The sequence below is a fragment of the Haemaphysalis longicornis genome, unplaced genomic scaffold, assembly GCF_048455015.1.
Source record: "Haemaphysalis longicornis isolate Haplotype H1 unplaced genomic scaffold, Haemaphysalis longicornis Haplotype H1 scaffold_7, whole genome shotgun sequence".
Classification (NCBI taxonomy): domain Eukaryota; kingdom Metazoa; phylum Arthropoda; class Arachnida; order Ixodida; family Ixodidae; genus Haemaphysalis; species Haemaphysalis longicornis.
Genome location: NW_027526422.1, coordinates 2,033,093 through 2,058,388, shown reverse-complemented (window position 1 = coordinate 2,058,388; position 25,296 = coordinate 2,033,093). Strand labels below are relative to the sequence as shown.

The 25,296-nt window shown below is 49.8% G+C and overlaps 1 protein-coding gene across 3 annotated transcripts in view; it reads right to left on the bottom strand.

Moving 5' to 3' along the window:
* Positions 1-25,296, bottom strand: part of LOC144144298 (pleckstrin homology domain-containing family M member 2-like) — a 66,920-nt gene that overhangs the window by 8,086 nt on the left and 33,538 nt on the right. For 2 of the 3 annotated variants that reach the window (XM_077675674.1, XM_077675673.1), the window contains 3 exons: positions 11,754-11,947; positions 6,007-6,072; positions 5,767-5,941 (listed from right to left, as the gene is read on the bottom strand). In XM_077675674.1, the coding sequence (XP_077531800.1) occupies positions 5,767-5,941; positions 6,007-6,072; positions 11,754-11,947 (435 nt within the window). Of the gene's footprint in view, positions 1-875; positions 977-5,766; positions 5,942-6,006; positions 6,073-11,753; positions 11,948-25,296 lie in introns of all 3 variants that reach the window. The other variant, XM_077675675.1, reaches the window with a different exon arrangement.

Here is a 25,296-nt window from a genome sequence, read left to right as displayed (position 1 = left end):
GAGCACCTGCACAGCCGCTTCCCCCGCTTGTTGTCCCTCGCCTCGGCTGTGACTGACCAGTGCGGGTGCGTTGCTCGTACAAGCGTGTGCGACGTCCGGCTGAGCAGCTGTTCACAGCCGGCCCTCACCAAGTCATGCGCTCGGCCATGCTCTGTGCACGTCGTGGGTGCAGTCGATGGCCCCCAAGGTCACAAAGAGAGGGTTGCTGCACCCGTCTCACTGCTCCTGGCAGCGGGAACAGCAACGTGGCTGCTGGCGGCCAGCCGCTCAAGTGCTCGCCGCATCCGAGTCTACGAAAATGAACCCGGCGTGCATTCATGGCGAGGTGGCGACAACGTGAGACATCACTCCCACAGCCTCACGTTATTCTGGCCTCCTCAGGAGCTAATGTATGCACACCACGGGTCCTTTTTGCTTCAGTCCAGCGGGTTTCTCAGGCGCACATCGCGTAGCAGACAATCATTTCTTTAAGACTCGCAACAGCATTTGGGGTGAACGAGACCCGAGAGCCTGGCCGCGTGATGAGGGGGCGTACTGACAGTGGTGGGTCGTCGCAACAGATTCGTGACGGGGTCCTAATACGCCACCTGATTGGCGACGTTTCATGAACACTTGGCCGACACCAGCGACACCAACGAGCAGTTTTCTGGCACCCCTCCCACTTTTCCCTATAGGTGCCGTTTACATAAAAGTTAAGCTGGCAACATCTTCCCTTTCCAACACTAAAAACCACCATGGCTGCACATGCATCCACATCTGGCTGGAGCGGAAAAAAAATAAGAACAGGCATCTGTTGCTCGGCCAGTTACCACCCGATTCTCAACCGTGGCATCAACAGGTATGAATAATCACAGCGGCCTCATGGCCTCACTCACTCAGTGACAATGCGTGGTGCTGGCCTACTTGCCCTTGAGAACTCTGCATCACCACCGGGGAGTGGAGCCGTGGTTGCAAAAGAAAGCGGCGCATGAACTGCCTGCAAACACGGATATCGGCACAGGTGCGCCCGCACCTTGCCCATGGCGGAGTCGTTGAGCACGAACGCCCCACAATACTTCCAAGGAAATTGTGAGTGTTCACACGCACAACAACTATAGCAGATGGCTAGCTGGGAGACGCCACCTATCGGCCAGTGGCCCAAGCGGAGAGCGGAGCAATGTGTGGCCGATACCAAAACACAATCTGTGTTGATGACTTCACTCGTGAAACAGCCCCTGACATCGAGGTAGCGCTTCCCAGTTCGGTGGGATATGCTGCCCCACAACAGCACTACTACAGCGCCAACGTTTACAGATACTTTTTCAGTTTCGAAACTGCGTCTTTCAAAGCGGGTGCAAGTTTACCCTGGGCGCTGAGAGAGCGCTCCGGTCGCGAGTTGCGCTGTGTCCGCGGCTGCGGCGGCGGCTCCGGCGGCAGCGTTGATGGCGTGCGCGGTCGGTCCGCTTGGCTCAAGTTGCGGTCGCGGTGTAGTTGCGTGTCTGCTGTACAAGTTTCTTCTTTTCGCTTGCGTTTGTCTTCACCCTTGTGCGAGAACCTTGCCTTTTCAATGCATTGGGTTTGGGGTGCTACTGAACAGTGCGGCTGCGGGCGAAAGCATTTCGTGACTGCGTCAGCGCGCTGTGTTTTCTTTCATGTGCTGGGCTTGGCGCAATGCCGACCTGCTTAATTCGCAGCCGGCTGTACGATATTTTCCAGCCCACTTAATCAGTGATGCTTTGAGAAAGCTGGACACATGCATCCTGCATGCGGTACAAGCTTATGCCCTTTACAACTTACAACTGTATACAGTTGTACTTACGTAAGTAGGAGGAGGAGGTAATCTAGCTCCTCATGCTGAAAAAACTATTACTAAAACAAAACATACTAATGAACAAAAACACAAAAATTTTTACTGCTAACATAATATAACCAGAAAACCTACAATTCAAATCTCAATACAAAACTTCGTAATTTATCCGGGATTTTGGGTTAGCTTTGATTTCTTTGAATATAAAGTATGCGCGGATGTCTATCGTAAAGAAAGTATGCAGTTGCTGCTCATGGCTATGAGGAAATATCATTCATCTTGCAATTATTTTGCACGCCTGGCATATGACAATCGCATTCGTGTGCACTCTTGACAGTCACTGCTATGCGAAAATTCGTTTAAAGCGCTGTCGTTCTTGATATTTTAGCCCCCGCTAAATATAACCGGGCGTACTTACATTACTCCTTTCATAATACAGCCCGTTTGAAATAAATTGCGAACTGGAATAGCGTGGCAACAATATGTTGAGCAACTTCCTAGAACAGTTATTTCTTTTGGAGTACGCAGGCAGAGCTGGTGACAACCCGAGATGCCGGTGCGGAACGCTACGAGAGGGCAGGCATTTGCACGAGGGCGAAGGGGTCCAACAGCGAAAAATGTCACTTGACCACAAACCCTACGCAACGTATTACGTCACATTTTTTTAACTGCGGGCTGTGTGATATTTTTCTGTGGCTTTCTTTTTTCTCGCACGCGCGCTGCGTTTGCGTGGCGTTGCACGTGCGCTCCGGCAAGGCGACGTTTTCATGCGGTGCCCATCATTCTTCTTCCTGCCTGTTCTAGGTGCAAGTGCACCGAGCTTTTCTTGCGCGATAACATCCAGGTTCTGACATGCGGTTTCGGTTATGCTTTCCTTCCGAGTAGAGCAGGATGGCATAGTTGAGCGTTCATCTGGAAATTGCCCACATTCTGGAAGCAAACAGCTACATAAGGTAAGCAGCTACAGAAGGCAACGAAATTTTTTTGCCCCTTGTGTGCTGCTCCCGAGTCCACTCCTCCAGAAGAGCATATACGCGTGCTCCAGTCGGCTGAGCTCAAAGTTGCGGAGTAGTTGCATGCGTGCCTGTACAAGTTTCTTCCTTTCGTCCGACCGGGCTTACTGGGCACTGAAGGAAGGCGCAGTTCCCGTTAACTTTGCCAACCTTCCCAGCAACTCGTTGAGGAAGCAGACTCGGCGGCGATTTCCGGAAAAGAGAAAGGCAACGTCTACGCACTAGCTAGGGTATTACAAAAGGAGAGCTGATTTGGTGGTGCGCACTGTACGTTCAAAGTATACGCCTCGAGCGCGGCCTGTAGGGGCGCCACTGAAATCCCCCTAGCGGCCCGTTTCGAAAGCAGGCGCGGGAGTCCGCGCCCCGCTTCCCAGTGCCGCCGCTGCTTTTGCGGCACGTTCACAACTGAGATTTATCGTTTGTGGGCGTTTGAAATCCATGTTTGTGTGGAGCAGTCACTCTGTTCGCAAATGGGGTGTGTTTACGAGAGTTTAAATGTTTCGGACGCGATCTTAGTGTGGTATTTCCGGTCTGTATAAGCGCCAGGTGTGTGTCACAGGCCAGCGTCGCGGAACCGGCGTATGATGGAGCCGATTGTAGTTACACTGACCTGAATTTACTAGCCGTGTCTCTGTAACCACCGGTTCCTCAGATGTTCATGCTACGGCTATACACTACGATTTAAATCGGTTTTGTGCGCTTACATAATCAGCAGAGCACTCATACCTGACAGCACACCAGTTACGTTTGCCAATATTATACCTCAGATATTGATCACCACCATTTACAAGCCAGTCTCTGTTAATTTCGGGAATATTCAACAAAAGTACGATGGACAATGCATAATTATACTCGGGGATCAGCACACGACAGAGTCGTCTTGTCGTGAGGTGCGCGCCCGCAGACCTTCATCTGCTTCATATATCCTCTGCGAGCAGCGCGGAGACGGGCTGACAATATAATCCGCGTCCGCGACTAAATGCTTCTTCGAAATATCGTCATATGGCACAGGGAGCCTCCAGAATAAATCAGAAACTGAAATCAGAGGGCCTTATCACATACCACACTCTTCCAACGACACCTTTCATCTCTTGTTGAACAGCCTACCCTGTATACTTCCAAAAATGCGTCCGCCGTACGATCAGCTCTTCGTTGAAGTAGAAACACAAAAGGAAAGTGAACGCGAGGTTTATGTGTGGGATTACTAAAACGCTCATTGCTTGATCCCGCTTCGCATTTGTACATGGCGTCCCCCTCCCGCCCCCCCCCCCCCCCCCCCCACCCCCGATGTCTCGCGAAATAGCAGTGCATTTCGCGTATAGTTGGTCTTGTGAAATAAGTTTAGACGAACGTCTTTAGCATGCCAGAAGCTGCGCTGTTTTTGTTTTTTCATTTCCGTTAGAGCTATTATGTTTCTAAATTCCGCATTGGCACAGCATTTATTTTTCCGTGGTTTCATTTCATTGGTTCTTGCTATATGGCGTTGCGGGCACATATTTAACGACGCACAGGCTTGGAATATACTTTACATTTTCGCATGGTTTATATTCTTATAAAAGGCATAAGTTATTGTCCGGGATTGGGTAATCATATCCCCGAAACATATTTTTCTGCGGCGTATATATGCGAAACGAAGCCGCATTCGTTGTCCACGCTGCAAAATGAAGCCAACTCTCATTGTGCCAGTATCAGGTCTAAATGAGGCGTCAGTAGAATTCATTTGTGCCTGATGTTTTGGAGGTGACATGGGTGATATGTTGCTGCCGTCGCCGACGCCCGAAAGAGCGGCGACGAAGCGCGCAGAACCACGTCCTCGGGTAGCTCTTGCAGGCAATCGCGTACTCTACGACGACGCAGCTGCTTTTTAAGTGACCTAAACGTACTCTTTGCCTATAGTCGTCACCATAACAAGTTTTTTTAGGGCGCGGAAAGGCGAAACGAAGCGAAATAGAACCAAAACACTGCACGAACCCCCATCAGACACGCAGCGCAAATCCCGTCAACGCCGCGGAGAAGCGGCGGCAGGCGGCGCAGCGATCGCGAAGCTCGAGGCGTATAAACTTGGTCGGGGTGAAATCTGAGTGCAGTTGGCCTTAAAAGACTGACCTCTGACCTCAGTCTTCTGCAGGGAAGATAATCCTCTTCGCAACCTCCTCTCCTAACCTACGAGGTGAGCCATGTTGCGGAAACGTGAAAGGTGGAAATGATGTGGCAAGGAAGAAAGTCCGAGAAAGTGGAAGGCGTGATCTGTCCGTTGGCATTTAGCGTGTGTTGCTATTGGATTTTTATTTATAAAAAGGGAAGTAACCTTAATGGTATTTCCGGTTACAGTTACGGATTAAAAAAGTAACAATGCTGCAGTTACAAGTTCCTCTAACTTAAAACTAACTAGTAACAAGTTCCTGAAAAAAAAAAGTAACTGGTCACCGGTAATGTGCTACTAGTAACCAGCTACTGCCCAAGACTGGTTGTTGTGTGTTTGCCGCAGTTTGGGTCTCAGCTTCACTCTTTGTGCCACATGCGGGACTCAGTTGGCAATGAGGATGTGTGGAACTACCCAACCCAACATGTGTACTCGGGTAGGATCCTTTCAGGGGGGAAGGCAATGCCCGGCTTGCATACGTGAAGCGCACTTGTAAATTCCCACCAGACCACCGTGCTGCACCAGCAAAGGAAAGCTCTATTTGTTGGCGCTGCTGCGGAAAGACGGAAGGACGCCAAGATGAAATGCTTGACGAGATACTGGCCGCTCTTTGCAGGCCCCACACCATCCCTGGCAGAGCAACAGTTTCGCTTCGCACGGTGCGTTCCAAAGGAGAAGCAGTCAGCGGCATGGTTGTGGCCCTGAAGTGCGTGTCTGAACACGCCAGTTACTGCATGGTACGTGGCAAAAACAACGCAGCAATTCAGGATTCCTGCCCTCACATTGAAGGATGTAGCGAAAAGCACCCTAGCCGTGCCACCCACCGAGCGAGCAGGGCCGTGGCTCTGGGCCTCCGAGAGGGCGCGCAGCCAGCGCTTCAGGTCGGCCTGGTTGGAGGCGGCCAGCTGCAGGCAGGCTCCCGACGAAGACAGGCCCAGCTGCAAGGCATGCGGCCGCCCCACACTGGACACGGCCCGGCAGGAGGCTCCCGGGAACCCGCTGTTGGCCCCACGCCCCCGAGGGTCAGTCTCCCAGGCGGCCCAGGGGGCCCCCAGCGCACTCACCTGACCAGGTACGTGGCGTCTGCTACGGTGTCCCCCTGGTTCGCAAACCTGTACAGGACGCCGGCCCTGCACAGCACAGCAAAGGGCCGCTCATCACAACAGCCGCCAAGCACTGGTGGACAGGCAATGTGAGATTCTTTTTTCACCGCAACAATATGCGCTGCGACCACTGCTGCTGTCAAAAGCATGGACAAGGAGAAGTCTTGCTGTCCAGTCTTGGACACAGCACGAGCGCACTGTCTTCATCCCAGGCCCTGGTCCGAAGAGGCTCTGCAGGTGCCACGCACCTGGAAGCTTCCACCGGGAGCCGAAGGAACTCTGCCTGCCAAGAACTACGCCGGCGTGTTGGAAAGAACCCACGTACAGGCTAAAGTTCTCTTACAGATTTTATGATGCCAAATTTGCACCCTGTACCATATGCAGATCCCAAGAATTTTCGGCCCACATTCGCAGTTCCGGTTTTGGTACTGCTCGGCGCTATCATCATCATGCTTTCCACAGAAAGGTCGTGTCCTAGAAAGATAGCGCTACGGCGTTAGCCTATCAGTCGCCACTGCAATTTGCAATCAGTGCCACAGTTCACTGCAATACGTCACTCCGAAAGCAGCATTGAGCAGCTTTCACAGGAAAAGCCATCTTGAGATGCGGCCAAAAGCTTCGGCAGCCGTGCTCCGGGGGGCAGTTGGGCAAGAACGCGCACTGCTTTCGCGGCTGGCGGGGGAGGCCAAAGGAAGCCCTCCTTGCATGGGCTGGAAAATGGAGCGTCTGCCCATGCCCAATGGAAACTGACAGGCTTCGTTCAGTTAAGAGCAACAAGCTGCACGTCTTGCTGTCAACATCAAGCTGCTGCAAGAAAAGGCAAGGGACATTGCTAAAACCAGCGGGCAGGATTCAAAGCATGCAAACACTGGGGGTCCTGTTTTGTGCATTGTTTTCCGCACGTCAGCAGACTGTCCCAGAAGTGCCTGTGTTTACAGTGGCCGAGGTGCGGGGAGTGTGAAGTGGACCCTGCTGGCTCAAACAGGCCTCGTGGATCATCGACGCTTGGGCCTGCATCCCCAAGGTGCTTGTCTATCCAAGTGCTCCATTTGAATGACCCAGAAGAAGGTGTGACACACGATGAGTGACTATGCAAGTAAATTTTTTCGCTCACAGTTTCCCTCGGCTTTTATATGAATTAACACTTTTTTTTCCATGTTCGCTGCCCTCAAATTATAGCTTGGCATGTACAGGGTGTCCCAACTATCATGCACCAAGATTTCAAGAAAGAGCAATGGAGTTACTGAAAGGAGCCATTAAGAGAAAACAAAAGTTTGTTTTATTCGAAAGATTAGGTGTTTCATAGTACCCCAAGCGCTTTCCCGGAAGCAAATGATGCTTTATTCACTGAGAAATAAGACAATTTAAGCCAGAATTTTAAATCTCCCGCTGAATTGCACAATTCGTGACGTGAACAATGGCGTCATACGAGCCGGTCCATGAAACAGATACTTAGTATGTCGACTCCATATGGCACCCACACGCGGGAGTCAGACAGGAACTGGAACTTGTGCCGAAACCGAGATGGCGGCCATTTTAAAAATATTAGTAAAACCTAATGCACCCGCAGCCCTAGTCATGGAATCGCCTGATCCGGAGAACAAAACTCTCGCCGAGGAGCTCGGGCTTGCATTTAACAACCTCACTCCACTTGAACGCTCAATGCTTCTAAGTGCTCGAGCGGCAGGAGTTGTGGGATATGCAGATGGACCAAAAAGCGACCATTCCGCGATAGCCACAACAGACGAACGCCCAGCCGTCTGCACCGCTGCCTCGTCAGCCCCGTCGCGACAGACGAAGACAGACTGGTACGTATGTGCCGTATTTTTGTTATGGTTAATAATAGTTCAATTTCAGTAGCAGTATCACTTATGCCAGTTGGCCGGTGTCGTGTATGGAAAGCCGTTTGCGCAAGCTCTCTGCTCCGACCAGAAAGATACGAGCGTCAATGCGCGGTGTGTACGGCATTTTTTTTCCCCAAGCTCAGAGCGCTTTGACAGTGATTTGACGAAGTCGGTGACGAGCACCAGCATGTCCCAGGAGTGAGCTAACGTAAGGCTCCCTGCCGTAATCACTTCGTCAGAAATGAAGCGAGCACACTCGTACTTCCTTTAGCTTCCTTTCTCCTCCGGTTGCAAAGTTCACAAAACGTACCCACTTGCTACGCCGCGGTTCGTCCTTGGGCAGCACATGAAAGGAGATCTCTTCACCGGCGGGGATGTCTCACTCCCTCGATGATTTGCCCGTACTACATGGGCATTTCAGGACGCAGTAATGAAATTTCATTGTAAAGTACTCGAACAAACTGAAGTTTTCAGTGGTTGTAAACTGGAAACGAGCTCGTAACGACAGCAGTAAGCCAACACCATTCCGAAACTTCTGCGATGACTGTCACTATCTCGTCGCTGCTAGTGGTTGTAAACTGGAAACGAGCTCGTAACGACAGCAGTAAGCCAACACCATTCCGAAACTTCTGCGACGACTGTCACTATCTCGTCGCTGCTGGCTGTTCCTTACTCCCCTCGTTTCTATTTTTACCTTTGCTGGTTGGCGATATGACGGCCAACCTCCTGTCAAGGGATTAAGATACCAAGCAACGTCGCGGCCACAGAGCAAAAATTATTGAGGAGGCGCCAACAGAGCTTGCTCCGGCACGGCAGCGCGATAAAGTCACGGCGCCAAGCACGGCCCCGACGTGCCCTCTGTCGCGAGGCGCAAAAGAGAAAAGGCTCAAGCTGAGTCGGTGCATAGCCAGCTGCCGCCGACGCCGGGCAGACCAGGCAGACGACGCCGACGAATCCCTAGCGCGACTGGACTTTCATTGGAGTCTGTTCGCGGCAGAAGAAATCATCACGTTTCAAACGTTTTTCGTAGGACGAAAGCGCGTTGTGGTTGAGAATATTAGCTCCGGTGAATGACGGTTCTGATCCTCTATGCCATTAGTCATATTTAGACTGTCCTAGCTTCGCCACCCTGCCTGAAAGCGCGCGCAAATCTTAGAAGCCGCCCGCGAGAGGAGAGAGCGGCGAGAGTGAACCAGTCGTGGCGGGAAAGCGGCGTCGGCAGACGTCGTCTGCTCCGGGATTCCTTCTAATGCTTCGTTTCAAGCGCGGTACGGCTTGTAACTAGGGCAGTATTTATCAATAACTGCTGCTAAAAGGTTCAGCACTTCTATTCATTTATTTTGCAACGCGCTTGACGCGCCACCTGTTGTGCTGCTCCGCAAGCTGCATTTCCTCCTCGCCAGACAGTGACATTAACGCGCAGCCCGCCCGCGCTGTCCCAGCCCAGCAGATTCCCCTCCTGAAATACTTCTTTCTCTGTAGTCGCGGCTGTACGTGCTGGAACGGTTCGTTGGCCCCGAAGAGCCTCGAACCCGAAAATTCGTCTGCGCGACGGCGAGATGTCGAGTTCGGCTGGCGGTACTTTCGTACACATTGGCGTACACGTTTGCGTGTTTGTTCGGAACTTCAACCGTTTACTCCACCGTTCTTAGTGTCATAAAAGAAATGTGCAATATGTTTAACGGGCATATAGCTCACTATGCAAACTGGCAAGCCCTGCCTAACTTGAGTTTGCTTTTGCCGGCCTCCGCCAATCGCAGAGCATTCTCGTGTGACATCATAGGTTCTGTTGTGGGAAATGAGCTGGTGGGTCGCATGGTCATTCCCTTTTTTCCTAATTATGTAGCTTATTTGAGCGAAGTTTGCGTTAAAAGTGGGGTCAGTATGGTTCTAACGAGGCAATCTTTCGAATGAACCAAACTTGTGTTTTCTCTTCATGGCTCCTTTAAAGAAAACCTATTGCATAATGTTTCCAGCACAGTGGAGTAGGGGCCAGTGATTTTTTCGTTAATGAGATCTAATTAGGTAATCGTAATTAATTATTCAACTCAAGAAGCACTGCCCCGATCATTAAAGTGTCAATGCGGCACTTATAGGCCCCCATGAAGGACACCTAACTGCGGTATTTTCGGTGACGCACCAATTGCATACTCATTTATTCTGACGAATAAAGAAACCCCACGAAATACAAAAAAACATCACGGGACGGCGCTCCTGCCTGCATGGTTTCAAGGTTCCTCCAGCAGGGTTTCAAGGTTGGAAGCCTTGCCGACACACAGGGGCTTTCGCAGTCGACGGTTTTAACGGCCACCAACGCTGGAGATGTCTGCAAGAAGGCTGGCACCAGAGGCCACGACAACCAGTGAAATGACATTAGAGATCCCCTGTGCCTCAAAGAGTCTCTTTGCCAGTGGTTCTTGACCGCTCGCAACCAGACCCCATTCCCATCACTGGACCAATTCTTGCAGCAAAGGCAAAGAAGTCTGCCTGGGACGAGACAACTGAGCACTCTTGGAAGACTTTTCAGAAATGACAGGGAAAACAGTGCTGCTTCGTGCGAGAAGTGCGCTGGTGACGCCACTGCAGGGGAGCAGCTGTCGAGACCAAGAGCCATGCCTCTTCGAAAATAGTGACGAAGGTGACAACAATGCCACCACACCGGCTCCCGTGCCTTCACAGAGTGCTCAGCAGTCCATCCAGTCGCTGATTGGTTCCGTACACGCCAAAGAACTGCCGCACGCGTATGGGCGACACAGCGGGTGTCAAGCTCCAGCTGCCGCTCAAGCAAGCGCAAATTTCATACCTCTTTGAGCATGCATGATTAATTTTCTGGTTACTCATGTATCCCGTAATAAAGCATTCTTTACCGCGACTCACCCTGTTCCACCCAATTCATGCATCACTGGCAAGTAACTAAGAATATGCATGGAGAAGTACGTATGTTCTTTTTTTGGCGGTCTAGATGTAATGATAATCGGTTATAATGACTGGATTTTCCGGTTTTGTCCCCATCGTTATAAGTGGATTGCACTGCAGGTAAGTTCCTAGCAGAGGGGCTGGTCTCAAAACTTTTGACAGCCCCTGGTATACATGCTGGAGGCAGCTCGCATTCGCACATGTACTGAACAAAACTGAAATGGAAGCAGTTGACCACCCGTGGTAGTGCGGCAGCCAGCGTGTACGGCAGTGTTCCACTAGCTCAAGTTAAGGGCTTTGCAAAAACATGTTCAGCAAAAGCTGTTCCACGCGCCCATTGTACACTTAGCCTTACTGTTTGTTTCAGGAAAATGCTTAGACAAGCTTCACCAATCTTGCTGGGCCATTCAACATTCATGACGTCGGAACTCGCACTGCTGAAAAATGTACACAGTGGCCGACAGCCCTTCCCCTGTTTATGGTGCTTGTTGCATCGCACAACTGGTGCTGCCTCCGTTTTAAGCAGTGAAAAGCAAGAATGCCAATGTGCTTGAGATTTCGGCGCACGTTAAAGATCTCCAGGTGGTCCAAATTAATCCGGAGCCCTCCAGTACGGTGCCCCTGTGTAGCGTCGGCGCATTAAACCCCCCCCGCCAAATCAAGTCCCTTTTAAGTGCTCCACTGCGCCCACACGGGCCCGCTTTTTTTGACGTTCGGTGTCCACGCACAGCCCGACGAGTTGCCCTGCAGCCACCAAGAGCTCTGTTCTTGTGCCCCTCACAAGAGCAGCACTGTAGATGAGCCCCCAGGCCAGCCCGCCACTGTTTGGACACTGCGGGTGCTTGGTCCAGAGATGCACAAGCCAGCCACTGGTACTGCACAGGCGGTGGGAAAGAAGAGCCCAGCCTTTGCCCATGCACCCCGCAGGAGGAAGGAAGCCCCACGCACCGCAAGAGGAAGTGTCCGGCCTGCCACGGCGGCCCCTTCTTCCTCCTCCCGTGGGCCCGAGCGGAGGGGTCCTCCAGGAGCCGCCACATGAGGGGGCCGCTGGCCGAGGGGCCCGGGGGGCAGGAGGGGGAGGAGCCCCGCTGGGCGCGCGGCTCCCAGTGCACCAGGCGGTAGTCCCGCACCCGCAGCTGCCCCTGGGCCACGTCCCCACACGTCAGGCTCGCTCCACACACCCGTCCACATGCCCCCCCCCCCCGGTGCGCCCTGAGCCCTTTGGCCACAGAGCGGAACCTAAGCAAGGTCTCATCTTCCGCTTTCCAGCCACCTCTTGCACTGCTTGCTCGCAAACACACAAAGAGCACAAAAAGAAACACAGCGAAGCGAAGCAACCGATAGACTGTAGCACTTTCATGACCGCGGGAAAATCTGCACTTTTTGGGTGCTCCAGGAAATGATCGATGCTGAAGTGTATGATAAGGAATGATAGAGGAAGAATAGAGCTTTCCAACAGTAATAATTTCAAACAACAGATTCATTACAAAATTGATGATAACCTCAATGCTACTTTGCACAGGGTAGACATAAAAACAATTTGAAATATGCAATTTTAACGTAAGACTCTTAAAGAATACTACTGCAAATATGAGCGGTGTAAGTACGAAAGTTATTTACATACAAAAATATAAACACTGGTGCCTATCATGCCACCGAGAAGTAGTTTCTCAACGCGGTGAAACAGAGGTTGGCTACGTGTGTTTCACAGAGAACATTTGTGTTCTGCTCAACCTTTTTTTCTTCGTAGCACAGTTTGCAGCTCTGGCATTTATCAGCTTTTTGTGGTTGGTACTGGGGGCCCTGAGGTGCAGTTTTACGGGACACCACAGGAGGGACGGTGGGACCTGCGAGATGTCGCACATCCCAGCACAGCAGCTGTTCAATGAGCTCTCGCTGTATGTTGGCTGTCTGAGAATATGCATGCATGCATACTTATTCGTGCGGTTGCATATCTCTTGAAAAACAGCACACAGAAATCGATATCTCTAACGAACTGCTGCGCACAGCTCCTGAGCACTACACCAAGGCCGTCTTCGTGAAAAAAACTCAACTCTTTGGCTGCCAGCGCCAAGTGGTCTCACCGGAACGAAGTCGACACCCTGCTGATAAGAGCTGGGACCTTTAGAACAGGGCTGGATATGTTTACAACAATGCGCCTGCGATAAAGCGACCGGAGAAGAAAGCGAAACTCAGCGGCGCACACCTGTTGATGGTTCAGGGCACCTGACGCACTGTCAACGTCCGTACTAAAGTATGATGAATCGAAATCGTCTTCCGTGTCTGTGCTGCTACCATCATGCACAGATTCAAGCTCAGATACCTCGGAATCCATCGAAATTCGACGTTCGCGCGAAGCATCAGTGAGCAGCAGCAATGGTGCTACTGAAACCACATGAGCTCGTCTCCCCACCGGTGAGGACATTTAAAAATACCCCCCCGCGGCGGAAAAACGAAACTCGAAAGCAAATCTGATAAAATACTTCCTCCTTTACCATTTGCATGGTGTTAGCGGTCCAGAAGCGCTCGGAGAGCGCCAAAATTTGAATTTGTATTCACCGATAACATGCTATCAATGGGAATAGGCGCAGGCACGAAAGTGTTGAAGCCTGACTGGCTCTTGGGCCAAGTTTGCTTAAATGGACTCCGCGACTGGGCATCGCTATAGCAGCAGACGTGCCACGGACGCTGCATAGATCACACGCTCCATGCGCTTCACCGAGCTTTTCCTAATTTAACTTTCACTATCGGTAGGGTTCCCGTATAGTCACTTTTTCTGTTGCACTACCAAACACTTATCTTGCATTGGGCTGCAGGAACTTGTCTGGCTCAAAGTTCCCTTTGAACAACTGGTTGCCCGTCACTTGACTAAGGTTGGTTTTTCAGTGTGAAGCATGGTGCATGAGTTCAAAATTGGGGTTCATGAAGCGAAATTTTGGACTTGTTGCAATGTTATAAAATGCCACATTATTGCTGTGCTTGACAGCAGGTTTGCAAGGCTCAAGAACAGAACAATCAACGAGCCAAAAGTAGTGGTGTGTGCTGCATCGCCGCAATAAGTTCGGGCAGCGCCCAGTAACAAAACTGGTTGCTGTTGTATGCGAGTATAATAGTTAAAGTACTTGTAGTAAAATTAACTGCCACAGGCGAGGTGGCTAATCACGGCAACATTACTGAAATTGCGATCATGGTGAAATGCACCTGGGGGTTGAGAGGAGAGAGCTGGTGGGACGCAACGAGCTGTCCCCGTACCTTGCACAAGTCTTGCCTCGGCTCTGCACTTATTTATACCACACAGCCTGGGATTAGAAAATAATATTCTCAGCGTTGAAATTATAAAAAGACACCTTACAATTGCGCCGTCTGGTGCTCAGAGCGCAACTTCATCTCTAAAGGCACATTCCCACTTGCGACTCGGGCACGTTGCGGGACGTCGCACAGTTGCGACGAGGGACGACGCGACTGCGTTTAGCGGAGCTGTTACCTGACCTGTACGACTTCTTCGCTGCTTCCACTATTTGCTCTCACAGAAGAATGTACTAGACGAGCGCGACAAGAAGAGCTAGAAATCACTTGGAACACATGCTACTATCCTGGAACAGTGCCAAAAGCATTGCGGGTTGCGGAAAGAGCGGAAAATAACCAACTCAAAAAGGCACTTTTCAACATAATATTGCAGAAAGAAATACACACGTTTGCTTTCACGCCACAACACTCGCATCCCAGCTCGAAAATTTCACTTCTTTTCGCAGACACAAAAGTTCTGATGCATCCCAACTCTACGCCACTCCCCGATATAAGTACAAAAAGGCTTCAAGTCAACCTACCGTCCCGCTATTTACCTAGCTAATACGAAGATCACTTGCTTTTACAATTCAAACACGGTTCTCTGCACTGATGAGTCCCACACTGTTTGTTTATTAGTACATGTGTACACTGAAGCCACTGACCAAAGAACAAAATCGAAAGCGACATTGCTTGCTGGCCCGACCCGACAAGACCAACGGACCTGGCAGTGGCAGCGGAGGCTCACCGCCGATGTAAACAAACGTTTCATTTCCGACTACGTCAGCCCACTCCATGGCCCTGATTGGCTATTTAGGTTTGCGGTGCCGTCGCACGACGAGGGAATTTGGTCTGAGAGCGATCCACTCCGCCGTCGCACAGCGACGAAACGCAACGGCCGGCTCACCACTTTGCGACGTCGTGTGACGTCGCAAATTGCCAGTGGGAATGTGCCTTGAGTCATTAACCCTCTGTGGTCTGTTGCCGGGCCATGCCTGACAACGCAAAACGGCCATAGCGATCCCTCATCGGGATATGCCCAACATGGGTGTTCAAGGTTAAATTTTGCATTTTTTTCACTGCGCCGCGTGTGCATTATTTGTAAATATGATGCGCCATCTCTTGTGGGATAAGTTGAAGTCTTCTCCATTTTGCACTAGGGTGCAGCCCCATCTGGATTGCGGGGCGTCTTGCCATGCGCACTGTTGGCTGAGAAGCACGGCCGGTTTATTATCGCAGGTGGTCTACGATGGTGCACTTGGTGAAAGCAGTGACGACTCCAGTGAGGAAGAGAATCACGTGCCTTCATCAAGCAGTGATCCGGCAGAAGCGAGTGACGAAGACCCCGACGACAGTGGAGACGGCACTGGACGACTACGCATTTTGTCAAAAGACAATGAATTGGTGGCGAAATATCTTTTCCTCGCATCTAGAGGTTTCCATAGTCTTATTTGGAGGCGCACACAGCTGCAGAATCATGCGATGAAAGAGCAGTGAAACCTGCAGTACTGCTGCAACCTCATCCAACAGCTGAGGGCTCGAGACGAAAAGCGGGGCTCGTCTGTACATATGGAGTGCAAGGAAAGGCAAATTTGGGACGACCCATTTTATCTACAAGCTCCCATGTCGAAGCAGCAAGGACTGTGCTGTTTTTAGCGATAGGAAAAGAAAAAGAGGCAGGAGGGAAATTAATTTTCCACAAAACCTGCAGTAATAACCCTGGCCTGCACCCACAAGAATGCTTCGAGCGGTTTCACACGCTGCTCCAATATTGGTAAAGGAGCATGCAAGAGAAAAAATAAATATCCTGTTACTTATGATTGCACAGTTTGTGTTTTTCTTCGGGGCACCAGAAACTGTCAAAATGGCTGCGAACGAGAACGGCTCCAAAGTGGGCAATAGTTGTAATGCAAAGGGTTAAATCCGAGGTGATCATCGTGTGGCTCTTTGATAATCACCATGAAGCCCACAAGGTTTGATTCGAAAATTCCCAGTATATATTTCGCAACGGCACGATAAACTCGTTAGTTCAGCACCCAGTCTCGTCTTGCCTTCTTTGTCCCACCGTAGCGCTGTTTTTTTTTAACTTTGTCATAAGGACACAATACAAGTCGGTTCTATTCCAAAGAACCGGCTCTTGGTGACACCCTCAGCTCCATTCCTGCCACAAAAGATGTTTATTTAACTGAAAAAAAAAATGACTGAACTTTTTTGCGGCCGCAGTGTTGCAATGTGAGCAGGAGTAACGTATTACGAGCAAGCACGAAAAACATGCTAATCAGCTTTAACTGCACATCAGCTATACGATCAAATGGAACTAGAGGCACCCCTACAATGTTTCTCAGCAGTGGTAAAGAAAGTATAGAGTGGCTCAAACAGGGCCCAAAATGTGAGGCAAAGAAAGACGTCAAACCGTTTAGGGGCACTGCGAAAGTTACCCCTCCGTCATAGCGTAGTGGATACCATACAGTTTCATACAATAACAACTAGAGAGGGATCTGGCGCTGCGATCGTACGCCTCAATGGGTGTGATGGGTAGTTCTGGATTCGGATTGGCGCTCGATGGCTTGTGGAAGTTACTATGGATTGCAAGCAGTTTCGTTTTCGTTTTGGATTTACATGAACGCATCTGCCTACGGATCTGAAAGCATCTGTTGGAAGAAGCTATCAAAAATATGTTTCTTTTTGAACGGACTATCAATTCGTTGCCGGCACAGCGAGCACGAAAACACAAATGACGGCGCTCTGTGCGGCGAAGTTGTCTGCAAATTAGGAGTTGTGGCGCTGCTCATTCGGCAGAGCAATGTATTGTCGAAGCTGACGACAGTTGCGAATCGCTTGGAACAGCCACACCTTACGTGCGAACACCGGCTCCTACGGCATAGACCAGCAGTACCGGCAGCTGATAGGAATGCAGCTTGATGAATGTCACTAATTCAGGAAAGAATAACTTTTCCAAAGGTAATTGGTTTCTTTTTTTTTTTTTTTATGAGCACAAATCTTTTCTCTTCCTATTACAAACCACCAGCACCGAAACTTTTACAAGTGGTTTTTAAAGAAGTCCGCGTGCTGCTGTAGTCGGCGGCCGCTGACCAAACAATTTGCGCAGCCAGAGGCCCGTTTCGATCCTACGCAATCCGGTTCCAGCACTACCCATCATTCCCATTGAAGCCTAAGCGCCGCTGCCATGTTCGCGTTGACTAGCTTCCCCTCTAGTTTTTATTGCATGAAACTCTATGGCGGATACAATACTAGGCTCCTACGCAAAAGACTTTGGTTCAAATACCGGCTGGGTCTATCTTATTTGCTTTTAATACCTAGATATGTATACAAAATTGCCTAACATGCCCCGTATTGTTGCTGTGCACTAAATCACTGGGTTGGTTTATGTTGTGCGAGTGCATACCTGCCAACAGTCATGGGCACGTTACCGAAAAAAAGTAACAGTATTACAGTTACAGTTACCTAACCCAAAAAAGTAACTCTGTTACAGTTACAGTTACCTTTTTTCCAACAGTAACTAGTTACAGTTACAGTTACTGCAAAAAAGTAACGTCGTTACTTTTCCGTTACTGTATAAAACTAAGTAATAGCTAAAAAGATTTGGCTTATTTAATAAAAACGTACGAAGGCAAGCAGGTAGTAAAAATTACACCTAGTAAAGCCTACACGAGGGGAATTTAAAGTGATGCACTCTCATGCCCAAACCAACAATCGTGTACGCCTCATTTTTTTTATTACGGAAGTTTTGCTATCCATCATACGGAACTTTATTTTTTTGTTGCTACACTCTCGCTGCAAGAAATTTATTTGCAAACATCATTGTAGCATAGAATTAGTTGTTTTTCAAAGTTGGAATCAGAGAGGCCGAACTTATACTATACAGAGTTGGAGGACGACACAGCAGAAACAATCTTTCAATGTCAACTTAATTTATTTTCGCCTACAATGCCGTCGCTTGACCGCCCCACGTAGTGAGAGAGAATGGGAAAAAGGTGGCGGATTGACGGAAGGCCCTTGGAGGAAAGGGGACACGGACGTGGGAGTACTTCGGTTGTCGAGGTGTTTTTAAAGCGCTTCGTTAACTTTGAATTTCGTACTTGTGGTCGGAGACGGGGACCAATTTGAGCCGTTGCCGAAGCGACGTTTGTCCGTGGGCCCTCGGAGTCGTTCTCCCGCCCCAACCCCCAGCCACCCCCATCCCCGGAATGAGACAAGATATTTCCAAAGGGAATAGAAACTGAAATGAACGCTTTACTGTTTTCCCCCTCCTCCTCCTCCCCCTGCCCTCACAAAGGTGGATTTTGCCGTCGCGACCGGAAAACACTGCTTTCACAATCCCAGCCTTCCACAGCAATCACGTCTCTGATCCCAGGAACCCCTACCTTTGTTTGCTTTGAGGCGTAGGCCGAACGAAGCTCGCCCAAGTATTCCTTGCACCCAACCTTCAGGAGCAGATGTAGCTACTGTTTTCGCTTCGGCCACAGCCCTCGAAACGAAGTCGCGAAGCTTTCCAAGAACATTTCTTCGTGCAGTGGCAGTGTGGTCAGACGTCTGCCGGCCAAGATGCTGGCTTGTGTGAGGGCAGCCGGGGGCCACCATTGTTGGGGTCGTCGTATGTGTGGAGGGGCATGAAATTTATTACTTCCTCAACCTCGTTCGAGCACTGTTGACAGCTCTATGAAGCCTCTAGACCAGGGGTCCCAAACGCGTGGTCCCAAATACGGCCAGGGGTCCCGCACAATGGTTGCAAGCAAGTGTGACTTGTGAATCGAACACTCTAGAGTGCGCTTAGGGCTGGACGAGCGCGAGGCCGCCAAGAGACTCCCCGCGGCGTTTTATGACCCTGCAAATGGGGCTGCACGTCGCTAATGAGAAAGACGCACTGACGGAAGTAGAGCACTGCACGGGCCTGATTTTAAGGCCCGAGCCCGGCCCGAGCCCGCTTCGCGAAGCCCGAGCCCAACCCGGGCCCGTAACCCCTAGCCCGAGCCCGGTCCGGGCCCGCCATCTCAAGCCCAGGCCTGACCTGGCCCAGTAATTTATTTTTTGGCCTAGGGATGGCCAGCGCGTGTGTGACCAGGCCCGGTCTTTGACGCTGAAGCAAGTTTGTTTATTATATTCCGGGCGATCAGACGAAGCATCTAGTCTGTACAAGCACGTCATGAACTGAAACGCACAAATAAGGGTTTAAAAGTGCATGTAGTTTAGCTTTCACCGTCTGCAGTTCACGCAACATCGGCGTAATAATAGCTCGTATTCTTACACGAGAGACATCATAACCTTTGATTACCAGACTCTTGGCAACTTCACGTGGTTGCCTAGGCCACAAGTTGGTATTGCTGAAATTTTTTGACCCACATTTTAATAAACGAGTATGTACGCGCGTTGAAATACCTCACCTGCAGTGGTTGTTAAGCGGTGGTGTTTCTCTGGCACGCGAGTTTGATTCCCGGCCACGGCAGCCGCATTTTCATTGGTGCGACATCTAAAACACACGTGTACATACATAGATATAGGTGCAAAGCTCCAGGATATCTGAATTAATTCATTCTCCTCTTGGTCATTCCTTGTAATCGTATCTTTGGTATGTTATACATTAAAATATAAAATCTTGATGCAGTACAAGAAATGTCATTAAAATTGCAGTATAGTGACCATCAGACCTAGCAAAACACGTTTTTAAAACAATGCGTACAAATAACAGCAAGAAGCGCGCAACAATAAACCAAGAATATTCATTTTGATGCTCTTTCCTACACCTCACGTCGGACCTATTAGCAGCCGTGCCTATGAATTGAAGCCCGTGCCCGGCCCGGGCCCACGGCGTCGAGCCCGAGCCCGGCCCGGGCCCGCGGCATTGAGCCCGGGCCCGGCCCGGGCCCGCCGATAATCGACTTCGGGCGGCCCGGCCGGGCCCGCAGGCCGGGTCGGGACCGGGCTTTCGGGCCGGCCCGGGCCCGTGCAGTGCTCTAGGTGGAAGTTTTCCAGGCTTCCGCGAAAGTGCAGAGGTTTCAGTGCGTTGTGCGGCGTTTGTGGGTGTTGTTTTCCTGTTCGCCTTTGTTTTCCTGTTCACTGCACTCCAGATGTGGCGAAAATGGTGCAGCCGCGCATCGGACTATAGGTTCTGGCGCGTCAACATGCATCCCCGTGCGCTTAGGCGCGTGTCGCAGGGTATGGGTGAGAGGGATGTCGCGCTGCTGAGGAAAATACTGCAGCTTAGAAACTTCGAGCCCTTAGTGGACCACGTGGAACACCACGCACACATGCACGCCTAAACATTTCTAGTCCAGATCTTTTTTTACCCATGCAAAGGGAGTGAGCTGGCATAGATGAAGTAGACGAAGATTCTCCGGAGGAAAAGCCGAAAAAGTGAAACGCGCAAACTGTACAACGATTGTTAGTGAGCGTTGCTGTTGGATAATTTTTTTTATAGAAACAAAGTAACTGTAACGATATTTATCGTTACAGTTACTCTACAAAAAAGTAACAGTGTTACAGTTACAAGTTCCTCTAACTTAAAGGAGCCATGAAGAGAAAACACAAGTTTGGTTCATTCACAAGATTGTCTCGTTAGAATCATACTGACACCACTTTTAACGTAAACTTCGCTCAAATAAGCTACATAATTAGGAAAAACGGGAATGGTCATGCGACCCACCAGCTCATTTCCCGCAACAGAACCTGTGATGTCACATGGGCTAAGCTCTGCGATTGGCGGAGGCTGGCAGAAGCAGACGCAAATTAGGTAGAGCTTACAAACTAGACGAACGAGCCATTTGCGCTTAAATTTAGGGCACATTCTTTACAAAGCAATAGGAATGATGGGACAAACAGTGGAAGTTACGAAAGCACATGTAAACATAGAAGTACTGATGCGTTCTGCTGTTCGTACTGCGCACAGCATGCTTTGGTTTAGCTGCACAGCACTATGGGGCTTGGGGTTGTCTCAGACGACACTGGCCGATTGACGCAAGCAACGGTGTCTTACGTGACCCCATTTGTCGAGCGAGCACTGTTTCAGGGAACGAATATTTTCTCCCAGAACAAAAACAAGCCAGGTTTAAATGCGGGCAAAAACAAACCAAACGCTTGCCACGGTATGGTGGCGCCATCTAGGTTACGGAACGTAAAGAAACGCGGGAACAAACCAACACCGCTACAGGGTGGAGACAACCTTTGAACGGTCCCGTGCCGCCGCAATTGGGCCAACGGGCTCAACGCATTATTCTTTTCGTTTCCCACGAGACCTAGCAACGCGAAACAGACAATATGATTCAAACTTCTTCAGTAAACCGCGTTGCGGCGATAATTTTAGCGCGGTTTTGACACAATGACTTGCTTCGGCGGCGAGCGAGCAACCGAACATGGCGGCGCCAGCGTTACGTGTCTCTACCCTGTACCGCGGATGCGTGAATGAAGGTACTCTAGGCTGCAGAGCGGTCGGTTCCCGTGATGTCACTTGGGGCCACGAAAACGCACGATTGAGCGGGAAAATCAAAATTTTAACCTAAATTGTTTAATTTCTCAGTGAATAAAGCACCGTTTGTATCCGGACAAGCGCTGGGGGCACTATAAAACACGAAATCTTTCGAATAAAACCAACTTGCATTTTCTCTTCATGGCTCCTTTAAAAGTAACTAGTTACAGTTACGAGTAACTGAAAAAAGTAATTAGTCACCGGTAATGCGTTACTAGTAACTAGTTACTGTCCAAGACTGCCTGCCAACCATACAACATGAAAATTCGGGGGGGGAAAGAAGGGGGGAGGGATTTTTTTTTTTTTTTGCAAATTACTGAGTTTGGAAACTGACATCAGAAAGGGGTAAGGATGTTTATTTTGAGCTGCTTGGAGCTGCAGAATCCGTACTTATCACCTTTCCGTGATGTCATGAAGCACGGAAACTCAGATGTGTACGAGTCCAGAAATACTCTCAAGTGCTACTTCTTTGCTTTTGACAGCGCCATCGACCTTACAACTGAACTCAGGAAAACATGCAACTGACACCTAGTCAGGCGGCGTAGGCCTAGCATACAAAATGCGCTCGCACTTCCTCCAAACCTGGTCGTGCTCTAGACAATGACTCCTATAGCAAGATGCCTGCCTGTCTGCCGCGTTCATGAAAGACCTGTTTTCCGTGGTGGTAGCTAGCGGTCCTTGCAGAGGTTGCTCGAAACAGATTTCCGCACACACGGCCACAGCCGCACACACGACCACAGCCGCCCCCCTTCCACCGAACAAACCGATCTCCATTGGCAGTTGGTGATCCGAAGTGGCCGGCGTTGCTACAAATTTCAAGTTGACAACACGCCGCATTAACGCAGACACTCGAAGTACTCGCATCAACGCTTCGTGCCAAAACTATGCGTGGAACGTCAGCTGCGACAGACAGACGCGAAAGTTGTGGTACCTTTTCCCTCGCCTTCTTTCGGTACGGTGGCGAGCGCGTCTCGTGGCTGGCCTTCGCCCAGATGCACGGTACTCTATAGCAGTCTATAGTGCCTAGAACATACTTAGCGCTACTCTACGGTATGGTTACAATAAACTAGAAGTATAGTGGCGAGTGCTTTCCCGCAGCACCACAACTGTCGCAGCAGGAAAGACTGAAGTACGCGCGTGATTTTAAAAAAACGCCTCTACTGTGGCGGCCACTTTTCGGGAGATTCGAGACAGCTTTCGTACAATCGGGAGATTAGGTCGAAATTCGGGAGTCTCCCGGACAATTCGGGAGAGTTGGCAGGTATGCGAGTGCTAGTGGAGGGGGTAGCCAAGCAACACATACTAACACATAGGCCATGAACTGGCCGCAATTACTTCTGCAGCTTCCCTGCCTACTTCAAACTCGTACATAGCCAGACACGTACACAACCCGCACATAGATGCACATAACCAGACGTACATAAACAGAGCTAATTGCACTCCCCCAGTCATATTTGTAAAATCTGAGAATGCTATTTTGGTGAGTACCGAGATACAGCTTAACCAGGCCCATATAAAAAACAGTGGAAGATGTTGTTTCACAGAAACGGCGTCATCATTAAATTGTTCTATTTAAATGTATACCACGACCTTTACTTGTAAGCGACGTACATGAATTCAGCTTTGTTACACATTTAAAAATGGCATTAAGTGTAACTGTTTTGCTACACAACACTCGTTACATCAGCATCTTCATCCCGGTGCACGCCAAAGGTTCTGTTTTGTGTATTTTGTATTGATGGGAATAAAACAGAAAGCGAAAGGCCAGTTCTTGATTTGCATGAGGCTAGCTGATGTTATATTTTTTCGCAGTAAAATAAAAGGCAGCTCTAAAAGTTTAACCAACTAAAAAAATTTTTTAAAAATGACGTCCCTCAGGGGGATTTTGTGTAGGATCCGGGCACTGTATCCGCTGTGCCACGATGGAGGGGTAATGCTTACAGCGCCCCTAAATGGTTTAACACCTTTTCTGCTTCCCTTTTAATACGTGGGACCTATGGGTCATTTGAACCCCTCTAACTTCTAGTTCACTCTAGCAGCGGTGTACACCAACGGCCACCAATCGCACAAACAAGCACCTATTCTATGATGTCATAGAGCAGTGGATGAGGAGCCACTACTGCTTTGTCTGTTCTCCATTATTTGATTGAAGTTTGTGATAAAATTGGTGTTATTGGGACAAAGCATTCCTTTCAATGAACCAAACTTGTATTTTGTCTCCATGGCCCCTGTTAACATCCAAACAACAATCTAACAATGTAACCGAAAACGGGCTAGTTTGCTGGGCGAAAGAGCACTGTTTGGCTGCCACTCTTCCCCCAACAACTCTATCTGGTGAAAGCGGTCTCATTCGGTTAGGTTGGCTTCAAAGACGGACTCCTTGGCAAGGGCTCAAGTTGATGCACTACGAGCAGCCTCGCAGTGGCAGTCCCCCATCTGCATTCTTGGCACAAAAAATTTGGCCAAAAGTCATGCCTCGACCTATGTAGCGGTCACTGGCATAATTCTAGTTGTCATCTGGCAAACTGGCAGCCCACCGAAACCACAAGGGCACCATCGCCACCACCATCAATCAGACATGCCGCCTTCTTCACTAGGGTGTCTAGAAGGGGAGCTGTGAAAAGCGCGGCTCGTGTCCCTGCTGCATGGGGCGCTGCGCCGTGCCTGCCCGTGCCACCGCAGCCAGCCGCAGCTGCCGTCGCCAGCCCCCGTAGAACGCCGTGTCATGATGGGGGTGGGGTGCTGGTGCGTCATCCTTCATCGGAAACGTAGCGTCTATTTTTGCTCGCCATGCATTTCTAAGCTGCGCTAGAGATGCCGTATGAAGGAGAGCAGAAAACTGAACGCCGGTGCTACGTACCTGGCCGTAACTTGAGTACAGGTCCTTCACAGAAAAAACATCTTTGTTCAGAGCACGACATAAATCTGGTCGTGGTTCAGAGCACCGGCGCACAGAAATCTGCTTGAACAGTGGGCTAGTGCAATACCAAGATCTGACAGGCCTCGGTGGACTCCTGTATCCATCCTGTGCTCTGTAAAACTTGATCCAGTTACTTGTGGACAAGCTAGCATAATTTTTCAGCACAGCTCGCCTCCACGCACACTCCGCTGCAGAGATGTGGCGAGTAATTGGGTGACTGTCACATGTCGGCTGCAGCAAGCATGCTGGCGTGCTGACACGGTCTGTTGTACGCTTCTATTGCATTAAGCGACTTCACTTCTTCCTAGAGAGAGTTAACCAAAATGAACACGAACAAGCGAGTTAAGATCCTGTAGATAGAAACCAGTGCTCTGTAAATAGCTTGCTGAGATTTGTTCCTTGCTTGAACGTGTTTTCATAACTTTATTTTTCTTTGAGCAGAGAACGCAATGCAATGTTCATGCACCAGTGGCTAGTAGCGGTTCTAAACATACATGTTAGTGCAGGAGAGTAGACAAGTTTATGACACCAAAAATCAGCATTACAAGTTGGTTTGGGTAAGTTGGCGCGAGTCAAAATTGTATTGAAAAAAGAAAAAAACACCGAAACACAAAACTACATTAATTCTAAAAATTTCCTACTAATGCATTAGCATTCCCACGCCAGTTCTCTTCATTTAGAGTTTATTATTCGCGCAATTATCGCTATTTACGCTGTTATGACGATCGTACGGCTAAACTGCGGCCATTATGAATTGTTGAGCAAATGCAGGCGTTAAATGGTTGGGGCTCTGGAGTACTCGGCAA